Source organism: Tasmannia lanceolata, unplaced genomic scaffold, assembly GCF_043159265.1.
Source record: "Tasmannia lanceolata isolate RefF3 unplaced genomic scaffold, GAP_Taslan_0.1 ptg000006l, whole genome shotgun sequence".
Taxonomy (NCBI): domain Eukaryota; kingdom Viridiplantae; phylum Streptophyta; class Magnoliopsida; order Canellales; family Winteraceae; genus Tasmannia; species Tasmannia lanceolata.
The window spans coordinates 9,192,332-9,207,340 of NW_027518683.1; the positions used below are offsets into that span (position 1 = coordinate 9,192,332).

At 36.8% G+C, this 15,009-nt stretch overlaps 1 protein-coding gene across 1 annotated transcript; it reads left to right on the plus strand.

The window, feature by feature from the left end:
- Positions 1-1,044: 1,044 nt before the first annotated feature.
- PGR3 (proton gradient regulation 3) lies at positions 1,045-8,324 on the plus strand. The gene has a single exon (XM_077382033.1). The coding sequence runs from the start codon at positions 1,405-1,407 to the stop codon at positions 4,726-4,728; it is 3,324 nt and encodes a 1,107-aa protein (XP_077238148.1). The 5' UTR covers positions 1,045-1,404; the 3' UTR covers positions 4,729-8,324.
- Positions 8,325-15,009: the final 6,685 nt, after the last annotated feature.

A 15,009-nucleotide genomic window follows, 5' to 3' on the forward strand; every position in this document is an offset into this window, starting at 1 on the left:
CCTCTTGGGTTGAGAAATGTATTCCAAAAAAATTTTCCCACTTCAATTCTTCCCAATGTGGTGAAAATAGATGTAGAACTTATATAGCAAGTGTTGGGGGTAAAAGTCACCACCAATCGAGAGTGTACACGTGGCACCAATCGGCAGTAGACACAGACAACTGGCAGCATCTAACCAATGGTGAGTGAGGACTCTAGTCTCTCCTATTAGTATAGGCACAATCTCCAAAGTATGGGATTGTTATCATTTCTACATTCGGTCATTTCTAGGGTAAGCATAGGAGAGCTCATATTACGGTTGCCAGTTTTGAATTAAGCATCGGATAGCCTCCCCAAAGTCCGAAACTCCGGGTGATTTTTTGACCTTTTTTTTTTTTTTTTTTTTGTGAACGCGGGTCATCTCCTCAAGTACGCTACCAACTAAGACACATTCAAACTTAGGTCAGATTTGAACGGCAATGACCAGTGGGATTGAGTTGCTCGCTACACTAGAGAAAATTTCCATTTGATTTTAACATTAAAACGGGTTATAGTGACATGGGATGAATAAAGTAGGGATGCGTGTGATATTTTGGTATGAAGACAACGCATTTGAATCAGGAATCAATAATCATGGTTCCAACATCTTATTCAGATTCACTTATAAATAGAATAAAAAATAAAAAATAAAAATTTACTTAAAAAAATCTAATAAAATTTCATTCCGACCAGGGTTGCAACTTGGTCCGATTTTTGGGATTTTTTGGGTTGAGCTTTTACCATAAAATCGGGCTGGGTTCGGATTGATTCCGATTCATTTTTTAGCAAAATCTCAATCCCAACCAACCTAATTTGCACTTTTAATTTCGACAAGGGCGGAATTAGAATATCACTTTCTGGATTAAAAACAAATTTCCCAAAATTTTCCTCCTCCTCCTCCTCCTCCTCCATTTTTTTGAACGGAACATCGGAATTAGACAGAATCGGAATAGGATCCCGATTCCATCGGAATCAGCAATACGCTACCGTTTCGAGTGAAACGTTACAGAGACATATCCCGGTCTCTACCATATCCCCTAACAAAACCATTCACATTTCACTCTCTCAGATATTTATTCCGTTGGCAACACCCTACAGCCAAGGAATCCCATCCAAAACAGATAAAACGCCCAAATTCAAATACTCAAAAGAGTCTTGATGTCGAATCTAATTCCTTATCAGATAACCTGCCGAAATCGCTTGCTTTTCTGTCAATCCTCTTTCTTTACGTGTAGGAGGACAGGTATCGTCGTATCCAAATACCTAATCTGCATTTTTTCCATAATTCCTTTCTTGGTATGATAGAAAATCAAGTTAAAAGGCCAATTCATGTCTTACTTTCTTTTCCCATAACCTTGTTATTACTTTAATTTTCTCTGTGGATGTTATGGAGCTCTCTTCCTCAAGAATTTGCAATAGTAACGTAAGTTGTCCTGCTTATAATTGTCTAACAACTGCTTCAAGGGGTCATGGGTTCATAAGAAGAAGAAAACTTAGGAGTTTGAAGCTTTTCCCAAGTGGGTTTGTTGGGAGTTGGGAAAAACATGTGGGAAAAACTAAACATGTGTGTTCTTGTTCTTATGGGATGAATGATTCATATGAGATGGAGGTGAAGGGGAAACACAAGAAGGGATTAAATTCAGACAATATCATTGAAGTTATAAAGTCCATATCTGATCCACTTGAGGCTCTGTCTTTCTTCAAATCTGTCGCCCGAAAACCTAAGATTGTTCATACTACAGAGTCCTGCAATTATATGTTGGAGCTTTTGAGAGTCCATGGAAGAGTGGAAGAGATGACTGTTGTGTTTGATTTGATGCAAAAGCAAATTATAAAGAAGAACTTGGACACATACATGACTATTTTCAAGGCTCTTTCTGTGCGGGGAGGGATTAGGCAAGCACCTTTTGCGCTTTTACAGATGAGTAAAGCTGGTTTTATTTTAAATGCTTTCTCATACAATGGGTTGATACATCTGCTTCTTCAGTCTGGGTTTTGGAGGGAGGCTATGGATGTTTATAGAAGAATGGTCTCAGAAGGGCTTAAGCCTAGTATCAAGACATACTCTGCACTTATGGTCGCTTCAGGGAAGAGAAGGGATGCTAACACTGTAATGGATCTTTTAAAAGAGATGGAAAGTTTGGGTTTGAGACCAAACATATACACCTTTACCATATGCATTAGGATGCTTGGGCAGTCTGGGAGAATCGATGAAGCTTATGGGATTTTAGAGAGAATGGAAGAGGAGGGATGTAAGCCCGATGTTGTTACTTATACAGTTCTACTGGACGTTCTTTGCAATGCGGGAAGGCTCGACGATGCAAAAGAGTTGTTTAGAAAAATGAAATTTAGTAATCAGAAACCGGATAGAGTAACGTATATCACATTGTTGGACAAGTTTGGTGATTCTGGTGATTTGGTTGCCGTGAGGGAATATTGGCGGGAAATGGAGGCCGATGGTTATGCTGGTGATGTTGTTACTTTTACGATACTCATGGGTGCTTTATGCAAAGGAGGGAGGGTTGATGAGGCGTTTAGTACGTTGGATATCATGAGGAAGAATGGTGTCTTGCCAAATGTGCAGTCTTATAATACTTTGATTGCCGGGCTTTTGAGAGTAAACAGGTTGGGTGAAGCTCTAGAACTCTTTAATAGTATGGATGCTCAAGGTCCTGAGCCTACTTCGTACACATACATTCTTTTCATAGACTACTATGGGAAGTCGGGAGAGTCTGACAAAGCTCTTGAAACCTTTGAGATGATGAAGAGGAAAGGCATTGTTCCAAATGTTGTTGCGTGTAATGTATGTTTGTATAGTCTTGCAGAATTAGGCAGGCTCGGTCAGGCGAAAGATGTTTTCCACGAACTGAAAAACAGTGGATTTTCTCCAGATGCTATCTCATATAATATGATGATTAAATGCTATAGTAAGGCCGGAAATGTGGATCAAGCTGTCAAATTGTTCTTTGAAATGTTGGAAATTGGGTGTGATCCAGATGAAATTACAATTAATTCTTTGATTGACACCCTCTACAAGGCGGACAGGGTAGATGAAGCATGGAAAATGTTCCGAAGAATGCAACAGCTGAGATTGATGCCTACTATTGTGACCTACAACACTTTGTTGGCGGGATTAGGGAAAGAGGGTAAAATTCAAAGAGCAATGCAGTTATTTGAGGGAATGGCCGCACATGGTTGTCCTCCTAGTACTGTAACATATAACACAGTAATAGATTTCCTTTGCAAGAATGGTGAGGTTGATTTGGCCTTGGAAATGCTCCATGAAATGACGGGAAAGGATTGCACACCGGATGTTTTAACTTTCAACACTCTCATTTATGGTTTGGTCAAAGAAGATCGAATTAGGGATGCATTTTTGCTCTTTAATCAGATGAGAAAAGTCTTTTTCCCTGACTTCATAACATTGTGCACTCTTCTGCCTGGTATTGTAAAAGATGGGCAGATTGAGATTGCCTCACAGATTGTTGAGCAGTTTATTGTAAAGGCTGGTAATCAAACAGATAGGTCTTCCTGGGAGTTTCTAATGGAGGCGATTTTAAATGAAGCTAGAATAGACGATGCAATTGTGTTTGCTGAAAGAATAGTATCCAGTGGCATTTGTCAAAACGACTCTGTATTGTGTTCTCTAATTAAGTCTTTGTGCAAGCATAAGAAAGTCCTTGATGCTCACAATCTGTTTGAGAAGTTCAAGAGCTATGGCATAGTCCCAACAATTAAAGCATATAATACTCTCATTGCCGGGCTCTTTGAAGCCAATTCCATTCCAATGGCCTGGAGTCTGTTTGAGGAGATGAAGTTTGGCTGCGCTCCCAATGTTCTTACCTACAATTCATTATTTATTGCTCTGGGAAAGTCCGGGAGGATTGATGAATTGTTAGAGCTCTATGAAGAAATGCGCACAAGGGGATGCAAGGCAAACACCATAACCTACAACATAATCATTTCTGGCCTTGCCAATTCCAACAGATTAGATCAGGCTATAGACTTCTACTATGATTTGATGAGCAGAGAGATTCCCCCCTCGCCTTGGACATATGGACCTCTTATAGATGGGCTTTCAAAATTAGGAAAGCTTGATGAAGCAAAACAATTTTTCGAGGAGATGATGGAATATGGATGCAAGCCTAATTGTGTTATTTATAATATTCTTATAAATGGATTTGGAAAGGCCGGTGATGTGGAGACTGCATGTGGATTGTTTGAAAGAATGGTTACAGAGGGAATTAAACCCGATATAAAATCTTACACTATTCTTGTGGAAATCCTCTGTATGGTGGGAAGGGTGACAGATGCTCTCCACTATTTCGAGAAACTGAAACAAAGAGGCCTTGAGCCAGACCTGGTTGCTTACAATCTTATGATTAATGGTCTAGGAAAATCCACAAGGCTAGAGGAAGCGCTTACTCTTTTCCACGAAATGCAGAGTAAAGGCATTTCCCCAGACCTGTATACATTCAATTCCTTGATACTCAATCTTGGGAAGGTAGGGATGGTGGAGGAAGCAGGTAAGATGTATGAAGAACTTCAACTTAGGGGCCTTGAGCCTAATGTCTTTACGTATAATTCCCTCATTCGAGGGTATAGCATGTCAGGTAATATTGAAAATGCATACACTGTCTACAAAAAGATGATGGCTGGGGGCTGCAGCCCAAACACAGGAACATTTGCCCAACTTCCTAACCAATCATGACATATTTGTTAGGTTGTAAATGGAAATATAAACATGCTCCATACATATCACATCTCAATTATTTTTGGTATCTGTGAGTTGCTACGTGTGCTGCATGTGTGAATTCTTGAATTTATTGACTATTTTTTCTTCTTCATTTTTGTTGTTCACTTCAATTGAGGCTTCAAGAATAAACTCCGGAATAAACAATTTATGTTGTATAGTTTCTAATGACAGAAGTATTGCTCATATTTGAGCAAAGCTGCAATTTCCTTGGTTTTATTTTTGACTCCTACATGTAGGCTGCTTCCTTAACCAAGTAACAGTCTGAAGAAGAGTAATAACATCCAACAGTGTCTATAGACAAGATACAATCCTTACCCAATTGCTTAAACAAATGCATACCCTTATGGTTGTATGTTGTATGTTGTTATAAATGTGGCCTTTAAGTTGCCAACATTTTCAAATATTATCACTTTTTTGAGTAAGAAATGATTAACTGAAAGTCAAAGGACTACATATGTGATACCTAAGATGTCCATAAATGGACTGAGCAGTGAATACTGCATGACTAGTTAACCCTTCAACCATTGTCAATCAATCGCTTGCTCAAGATCATAAATATCTTCATGTGAATCTTTGTCCTTGATGGAAAACCTGCAAGTTCTCTTAGAGGATGAACACTTTCTTTGTCTGAATTTCTCCTTGACAAGACGAAGGTTTCATTGTCTAAAAGAGTATTAATGGCTATCTTTTCATTGGGTGACTATGGACTTTCATCATTTCCTTGATCCAATAGAAAAAGGGTGGCACATAATAGAGACAGGCACTCTTGGAATTGTTATTTCTTTTTCTTTTATGTTGCTTACCGCTTTTATTTTGAGCTTCAGATTTTGTGATCACAGATTTTCATTTCATCACTAAGGCCTTGTCTTGAGAATTTTCTTTCATGTCGTTTATCTCATCCCATGAATGTAGATAATGTAATAGAGTTCGGTTCATTAATAAAATCTGTTACTTTTCAAAAAAATGAGATTTAACAAAAGAGTGGCCTTTCTTTTAAAGTTTAAATTAATAAGAATGACCAAATCACTCATTATGCTCCTTGTTCTCAGCTTAATTCGAAAAACATAACGATTCCGGTACTCCGAGAAACATAAGAGCTTATGAAATAGCTTTTTGAAATCTCACTAAGAAATCCAAGGTTCTGATGTGTTATTCCTTTTCACTTTCCAGTTTGCATTTAATGTGATAGTAAACAAATCCTTGGATTGACAGCAGAAAAAGAAACTGCAAGATGACTTGAGAATTTTCTTATTTGCAGGTACTTTTAGTCATTTTCTTACTCAAAATGCTCAGAAATCATCGGTAGACCACTTTCGGTTCATATTAGCAATCATCTCTTGTGTTTTTTTTTTCAAAGAGAACTTTTCCATTATCTTTATCTCTCTTATAGGTAAAAGGTAGAATAGCTTCTACTCTCAAAGCACTTTTTGAAGAAAGAAGAAATGTAGGAACTCCCTAACAAGGGGTGATTTTCTTGAGATACCCCAGTGATTTAAAAGCTTATCCAAAAATAGAAAAAAAGTGAGTTTTTTACTGGACCTTTTACTGGGTGTTTGTGAAACTACCTCTCTCGATTGCCACAAGACTATGGATGTGCAGTTTCTTAATTCACTTCACTCATTACTCGGGAGCTTAATGTTCTTGGAAATGAATTATCTTTTCTTTGAGCAAAAACTTATTTTGTCTCAGCTCCGTTGACCTTGTTTCCATGCTTTTTGCTATGCAGATTTGCCATCGTTATAGTTAGAATTAGCAGGATGTTCTTGGAAATGAATTATCCTGTGTGTTCTTTGAGCAAAAACTTTTTTGTCTCAGCTCGACCTTGTTTCCATGCTTTTGCCATGCAGATTTGCCTTCATTATAGTTAGGATTAGCAGCGGCAATAGACTTGATTCCTACTGTTTTGATATTTAGGTTGCTGGAGAAATTCCGAAGGCTAGGAAGGCTACATCTACTTATTTTGTGCAGCCACTTTTCTAGATTGCCCTAAACGTTAGCCATTATCAAAATTTCACAGTTAGATTGTTTCCATAAACCTTCTTGTGGCTGAACTGTGTTGTAGAATAACTAGATCAATGGGGGTCACAACATACATGTGCCTTGCATACAATGGGGGTGATGAGAAAAGAATCTCAATTGAAATTGGGTTCAGTAATTCTTATTATTGCTGTACTATTTTCAAGATAATTAGACAAATAAACCACTCCTTATTTGAGAAGGCAACAGAAAAAAGGTGTAAAAGATGGAGCCAACCCACCATGAAATTAAATCAAGGGCTGGATACCAACAAAATTTACAGAAGATAACCAAACCCTAGCACTCTTTCCCTTTTCCTCAAACTTAAGCTCCCAAGCTGGGGCTAGGCCGACCACCGGAGATCCAAGGAACAGCGAATCGGGCGATTAAAAAGGCTTCAGGTCATACATCATCGTCATTTCTGTACAGGTGGAGATTTCCCCCTTGTTTATCATAAATAAGTTACCTTTAATTTAGGGTACTGATATCGGCAGGACCGTGTTTTGATTGTGGAGCTAACTCACCCTGTTCTACATTTTTTAACCAGCTGTCAAAGGCCATTGCAATTTCCAAAAAACTCTCAGCCGCCAATTAAAAAGTTTAAAACAAGGTGAGTTTACCCCATTATTGAAACATGGCCGTGCTGAGATCAGTAGCCTTAATTAAACTCTCTCCCTTTGTAACTGAAATAACAGACATGACGACTATCATGGAAGGAGAAGAGTATGACGGCTGGTTAAAAAATTGGAGGAGAGTAATAGAGTACAACCCTTCCCCATTGTGAAAGGGGAAGGGTTGCAAAAGTTGGAGGAGAATAATAGAGAAGAACTTTGATCAGCCGACGTATTTTTTTTTATTTTTTGTAATGTAACTTTTTAAATTTGTATACTTACTTTTCATCTAGCATGATGCAAATCTATCTATATCTATAATTTTTTTTCTAGGACTAATCCTGCTAGAACTGTGAAAAATCTGTATCTTTTAAACTTTTACTGTGTGTGTGTTTTATGGGTTTCTTGTGGATTCTTTCCTTTTTTTCCATCTCTTCTCCCTATATATTTGCTTGCTTTTATCTTTGTTTGAATCCCCCTTGCGTTCAGTTTGTTGAATTGAGAATTGATGTCTCTTATCCTAAGGACTCTGTACTGAGTGTATTTCCACTTGGAGAGCACCACCATATACAATTTCCAGGTTTGTCTCAGAAACCCTAAATATTTTTTATTTCATTTATGAAACCACAGAATTTCCTCTGTTTTCTAGGGTTGTGAAGAACTCGTGGTTTAGTTCCTATTACTCCATGGAGGGTTTATGTTTCGAGATGGCACTGTTGTTGGTGGGTGGTAGTCTTGAGAACATTGTAGACCTGATCTTTTAACTTTATTTTTCTTGACTATTTGTTTCTGTTATTGATATCATGCACGCTGCACCTAAGGTTTTAATATTTCTCCTTCTAAGCCTAGCATCTCTTGTTTCTACATGTACTTCTTTTTGTTGACATCATACTCTTACTCAAGGAATTGTAGTTTGTACTGTATTGCACAACTTGTATTATTGTTGCGTTCTTTTTGTTTAACGTTCATATGTATTTCTCTTTTGCATAGCTTTTTCTTAGACTCATGCATTGATTGGATATTTGGCCTTCATCCATTGACATTTTCTTATAATTAAGTGAGAATATTAGATCTGCCTTTGCAATTATTGCCATGGGGTAGCAGTCATTGCAAGAAAAGCAATGGCTTTTAATTCGCCACATGTTGCCTTCATTAGCAATAAATACAAGCTTAATTCTATAGAATCTATGGAGGGTTTTCTTTGAAGTATTTTTCTACTTCTATAAGAGTTTTGATGATGCAGCGGACATTTTCTTTATGTTGAATCTTGTCTTGGTTTATTTGTTCTTCACCGTTTGTGTGATCCCAGATTGATAATTACAACTTACAAGTTTGCATTAGAGTTCTCTATTTTTTTTTATGAGGATCTAAGCTGTGCATCTCAGTGAAACTGGTTTTTTATTATATTTGGTTTTCTACGATCTTATTGGCTTGGCATTGTTCTATTTTGAAAGTATATGTTGAATTTTCGTGGGTCTCTGCAAGTATCTTGCTTTTCAGGTTGTTGGATTTGTATTTTTATCTTTGTGAATGCTGAAATGTTTCTCTGTTGACATTTAGTTTATGTTGAATCTTGTCTTGGTTTAGCTATTCAAAAAAGAAAAGAAAAAATCTTGTCTTGGTTTCTTTGTTCTTCAATGTCTTATTGGCTTGCCATTGTACTATTTTGCAAATTTTCATGGAACTCTGCAACCATATGCTTTTTAGGTGGTTGGATTTGAAATTTTACCTGTGTAAATTGCTGAAATGTTTTTCTTTGATATTATTCTTTGTTCTTCAATGTTTGTGTGATCCCTTATGGTTAGTTAAAAGTTTGCATCAGAATTCAGAATTTTGTTTTTAATATTTATGAGGATATAAGCTGTGTATCTCACTGAAAATGGGTTTGCTATAATATTTGGTTTTCTTCGATCTTATTGGCTTGCCATTGTACTATTTTGCAAATTTTCATGGAACTCTGCAACCATATGCTTTTTAGGTGGTTGGATTTGAAATTTTACCTGTGTAAATTGCTGAAATGTTTTTTTTTTTTTTTTGAAGCACTGCTGAAATGTTTCTCTTTGATATTATTCTTTGTTCTTCAATGTTTGTGTGATCCCTTATGGTTAGTTACAAGTTTGCATCAGAATTCAGAATTTTGTTTTTAATATTTATGAGGATATAAGCTGTGTATCTGACTGAAAATGGGTTTGCTATAATATTTGGTTTTCTTCGATCTTATTGGCTTGCCATTGTACTATTTTGCAAATTTTCATGGAACTCTGCAACCATATGCTTTTAAGGTGGTTGGATTTGAGTTTTTACCTGTGTAAATTGCTGAAATGTTTCTCTTTGATATTATTCTTTGTTCTTCAATGTTTGTGTGATCCCTTATGGTTAGTTACAAGTTTGCATCAGAATTCAGAATTTTGTTTTTAATATTTATGAGGATATAAGCTGTGTATCTCACTGAAAATGGGTTTGCTATAATATTTGGTTTTCTTCGATCTTATTGGCTTGCCATTGTACTATTTTGCAAATTTTCATGGAACTCTGCAACCATATGCTTTTAAGGTGGTTGGATTTGAGTTTTTACCTGTGTAAATTGCTGAAATGTTTCTCTTTGATATTATTCTTTGTTCTTCAATGTTTGTGTGATCCCTTATGGTTAGTTAAAAGTTTGCATCAGAATTCAGAATTTTGTTTTTAATATTTATGAGGATATAAGCTGTGTATCTCACTGAAAATGGGTTTGCTATAATATTTGGTTTTCTTCGATCTTATTGGCTTGCCATTGTACTATTTTGCAAATTTTCATGGAACTCTGCAACCATATGCTTTTTAGGTGGTTGGATTTGAAATTTTACCTGTGTAAATTGCTGAAATGTTTTTTTTTTTTTTTTGAAGCACTGCTGAAATGTTTCTCTTTGATATTATTCTTTGTTCTTCAATGTTTGTGTGATCCCTTATGGTTAGTTACAAGTTTGCATCAGAATTCAGAATTTTGTTTTTAATATTTATGAGGATATAAGCTGTGTATCTGACTGAAAATGGGTTTGCTATAATATTTGGTTTTCTTCGATCTTATTGGCTTGCCATTGTACTATTTTGCAAATTTTCATGGAACTCTGCAACCATATGCTTTTAAGGTGGTTGGATTTGAGTTTTTACCTGTGTAAATTGCTGAAATGTTTCTCTTTGATATTATTCTTTGTTCTTCAATGTTTGTGTGATCCCTTATGGTTAGTTACAAGTTTGCATCAGAATTCAGAATTTTGTTTTTAATATTTATGAGGATATAAGCTGTGTATCTCACTGAAAATGGGTTTGCTATAATATTTGGTTTTCTTCGATCTTATTGGCTTGCCATTGTACTATTTTGCAAATTTTCATGGAACTCTGCAACCATATGCTTTTAAGGTGGTTGGATTTGAGTTTTTACCTGTGTAAATTGCTGAAATGTTTCTCTTTGATATTATTCTTTGTTCTTCAATGTTTGTGTGATCCCTTATGGTTAGTTACAAGTTTGCATCAGAATTCAGAATTTTGTTTTTAATATTTATGAGGATATAAGCTGTGTATCTCACTGAAAATGGGTTTGCTATAATATTTGGTTTTCTTCGATCTTATTGGCTTGCCATTGTACTATTTTGCAAATTTTCATGGAACTCTGCAACCATATGCTTTTAAGGTGGTTGGATTTGAGTTTTTACCTGTGTAAATTGCTGAAATGTTTCTCTTTGATATTATTCTTTGTTCTTCAATGTTTGTGTGATCCCTTATGGTTAGTTAAAAGTTTGCATCAGAATTCAGAATTTTGTTTTTAATATTTATGAGGATATAAGCTGTGTATCTCACTGAAAATGGGTTTGCTATAATATTTGGTTTTCTTCGATCTTATTGGCTTGCCATTGTACTATTTTGCAAATTTTCATGGAACTCTGCAACCATATGCTTTTTAGGTGGTTGGATTTGAAATTTTACCTGTGTAAATTGCTGAAATGTTTTTTTTTTTTTTTTGAAGCACTGCTGAAATGTTTCTCTTTGATATTATTCTTTGTTCTTCAATGTTTGTGTGATCCCTTATGGTTAGTTACAAGTTTGCATCAGAATTCAGAATTTTGTTTTTAATATTTATGAGGATATAAGCTGTGTATCTGACTGAAAATGGGTTTGCTATAATATTTGGTTTTCTTCGATCTTATTGGCTTGCCATTGTACTATTTTGCAAATTTTCATGGAACTCTGCAACCATATGCTTTTAAGGTGGTTGGATTTGAGTTTTTACCTGTGTAAATTGCTGAAATGTTTCTCTTTGATATTATTCTTTGTTCTTCAATGTTTGTGTGATCCCTTATGGTTAGTTACAAGTTTGCATCAGAATTCAGAATTTTGTTTTTAATATTTATGAGGATATAAGCTGTGTATCTCACTGAAAATGGGTTTGCTATAATATTTGGTTTTCTTCGATCTTATTGGCTTGCCATTGTACTATTTTGTAAATTTTCATGGAACTCTGCAACCATATGCTTTTAAGGTGGTTGGATTTGAATTTTTACCTGTGTAAATTGCTGAAATGTTTCTCTTTGATATTATTCTGCAAATGGGGATCAGAAAGAAGATGCAAGATAACTAGGGTATAATCTCTCGCTATTTTGGCCAATACTGTTACATTAACGATTATTGAGAATTTTGAGTATTTTTTTAAATTCTTTGAATAATTCATCATTTTTTTTATAAAATTGACTTTATTTTATTTTATTAAAATTTTGAAAATGGTTGTGTATTCTCAACTTTATTTGCTCTGTCTTACTCTTATTTTTATTTTTTTGAAGAGAAATACTCAGTGCCTAATTTTGATAATGACACTTCGCTTCATTAAACACTTTTTAGCTGTTGATGGTTTTGTGAGAAGGAATTTGCTAGGGTCCATTGCAAAAAGGCATTTCGCGGCTGGCTGTTGCATGTGAGAGTGGCCACACAGGCACACTTTTTAGCAGATTTTGTCTTATTCAGTTAATTCATATGAGGTGGCTGCTCTTACATACAACAGCCACCCGCAAAATGCCTTTCCGCCGTGGTCCCTGGCAAATCTAGCAAATCCCTTATAAATAATTAGAAAAGTGTAAATAAGGGAAGGGATATTTTGATCCCCTTTTCTTCCTCAGGTCACCCTCTCTAGTGTATTTATGAGTTATGACCATGGTTTTAAATTTCGACCGGGACCGAAACCGAAACTTCCCGAAATATCAAATATCGTGAAATACCAAATTTTGGCATTTAAAAAATAAAAATAAAAAATGTTACAAAATTTTTGAATTTCGGAAATTTCAGTTCCAAATTTCGGATTTCGGTGGGGTCCGAAATAGCTACCGAAACCGAAATCTAAAACCTTGGTTATGACTATTCTTTTTACACTACAGGGGTGGGCGTGGGAGTGGGGGTGGGGGTGGGTTTTGGGGTCGCGAGGGGTGGGGGAGGGGAATGTATCATTAACCTGCAAATAAATAAAAGAGTGCCACTATTAAAACAAGGAAGTATAAATATGGTTCCCCTTTTTTTTTAATATTCTAATACTTTCAGAATTTCTGAACTAGGAAGGTATAACCGTGTCAGGGATATCCCTAACAGCTCGCATGATATCCCCACGCGTACCTTATACGTGTGCATATTTGTAATTTTCAGAAGCAATAAAGGGCGTGTTTGTACCAAAAGTGGCCATTACTTGCGTTTTGGGTGAATGGCTTAACAGAAACGGCTGTTTAGAAGCTCTCTAAAACAGACAAGTCATCCTAGCATCAAGGTGGCAAATGGGCCAGCACTGCACGATAATTCTCGGCCCAACATGGACCAGGGGCTAGGCATGGCACGGTACGATTTGGCCATAGGCAGTGCCGACACGGCGTGAATAAGCTTGAGGTTAGGCCTGGCCCGGCCCATGGCCCGTGTCGTGCCGGGGCCGGCATAGCCCGGGACAACACCCACATAAGTTCACTTTTTAACAGATTTTGCCGTGCGGTGCCGCATGTCTAAACCCACAGCTCGGCACGGCCATGTCACTGTAGCAATTCGTGCTGTGCCGCACCTACCATGTCGTGCCGTGTCAGGCGGGCTGCAGGCCTGCATGTCCCAATTGCCACCTTGATCCTAGCAGCTACCCTAGTCCAAAATTTTCCATGAAGGCATGTTTGGAAGTCATAACATTTTTTCCTTACAAAAATTTCTTTGAAAATTTTTTTTTCATGATTTTTCAATACATTTTTAGGTAAATATTATTTAATTCTCTGGAATAGAAAGAACTACTAGAAATAACATTCCGTGGTCCTTAAGTAAAATAGAAGTCCACCTGCATAGCATATGGTCCCCACATGTCCCATTTTGAACAGAAATCTCATCCGTCCGATCAAGGCCTGAAAATAATACCAATTTAAAATCCGCCATCCTGTTGATGGCCCCCATGACATCAACGGCTCAGATCACCAACTGAAAGCATGCGAGGGTAATGCGGACAAAAAAGGGAAGCGGAGAGCCATTCTCGCTTCGCTTTTGATGTGAACCAAAGAAAGCGGCTTCTTTGTCGCGAATTATGTGAATCGTTGTGTGATTGATTACACCTTGTTTTTACTGAATAAGTTTTCTTCTACTTTTAGCAAACTCAAATACCCACTCACGCACATCAAAACCAACCCAAAATTACCCATTTCTTTTATAAAAATCACCTTATTACAACCCAAACGCGTCTCTCTCATGTCTAAATCAGAGTCCACGTCAATGGTAGAAATAAACAAGGGAAGACAACAGAAAAAAGGTGTTGGAGATGGAGCCAACTCACCATGAAATATTGAGATTTGATAAAGACCTTCATACCGACAAAATTTATAGAAGATAACCAAACCCTAGCAACCCCCTTTTCCTTTCCCCTCAAACTTCCAACTTCCTTCCCAACTCTGAGATGCTTTTACTAAAATGCCCCTAATTCTCTTAGGAGGAGGAGATATATGTCTCTCTCCCACTTATATTCATCACCTTCATTACTCTTTAGTAAATACATGTCCAGGTTTTATGCAGTGGGTACACGGTAATTCTTTTCTAATGGGAATTCCTTTTCAGTCAATTCTGCAATGTATATGAAAGGATAGAAATTATATGGTGGCCGGCCGCGAGTCACGTGCAGCCCCAAAATAATGTGCCGTGCCGTCCATTTTTAACCTCCAAAAATCAGATGATTAGTATGCTCCTAGAGAGAAGATTTTTCTGGCACACCCTATCTATGTCAAGGCCCATCAAATGAATGGTTAGATCACCCAAACAATGTGGCCCCACTGTATTTTGGATTTGCAAGTGCATGCAGGGCCGGCCACTGTATAACTTCTCATAAAAGGAAATAAGGGGCATATTGGTAAAATCAATCTATATTTTATCCCTGCTTTTTCTGCGCCTCTCCTCTCGTAGAGGCCTCTCCCAGTCCTCACTGTACATTGTTTTCTATTGTGGGAATTGGAATTCTCTCTTATTATTCAGTCAATTCTGCAAAAGCATATATATAAAAGGAAATAAGGGTCATATTAGTAAAATCAATCAATCAATTTTCTTTAATAAAGATGACCCAATCACAGTCTAGAAGGTACAA

Excerpts from the sequence above, each read along its gene's own strand:
- PGR3 (XM_077382033.1), top strand. The coding sequence starts at position 1,405 with ATGGAGCTCTCTTCCTCAAGAATTTGCAATAGTAACGTAAGTTGTCCT.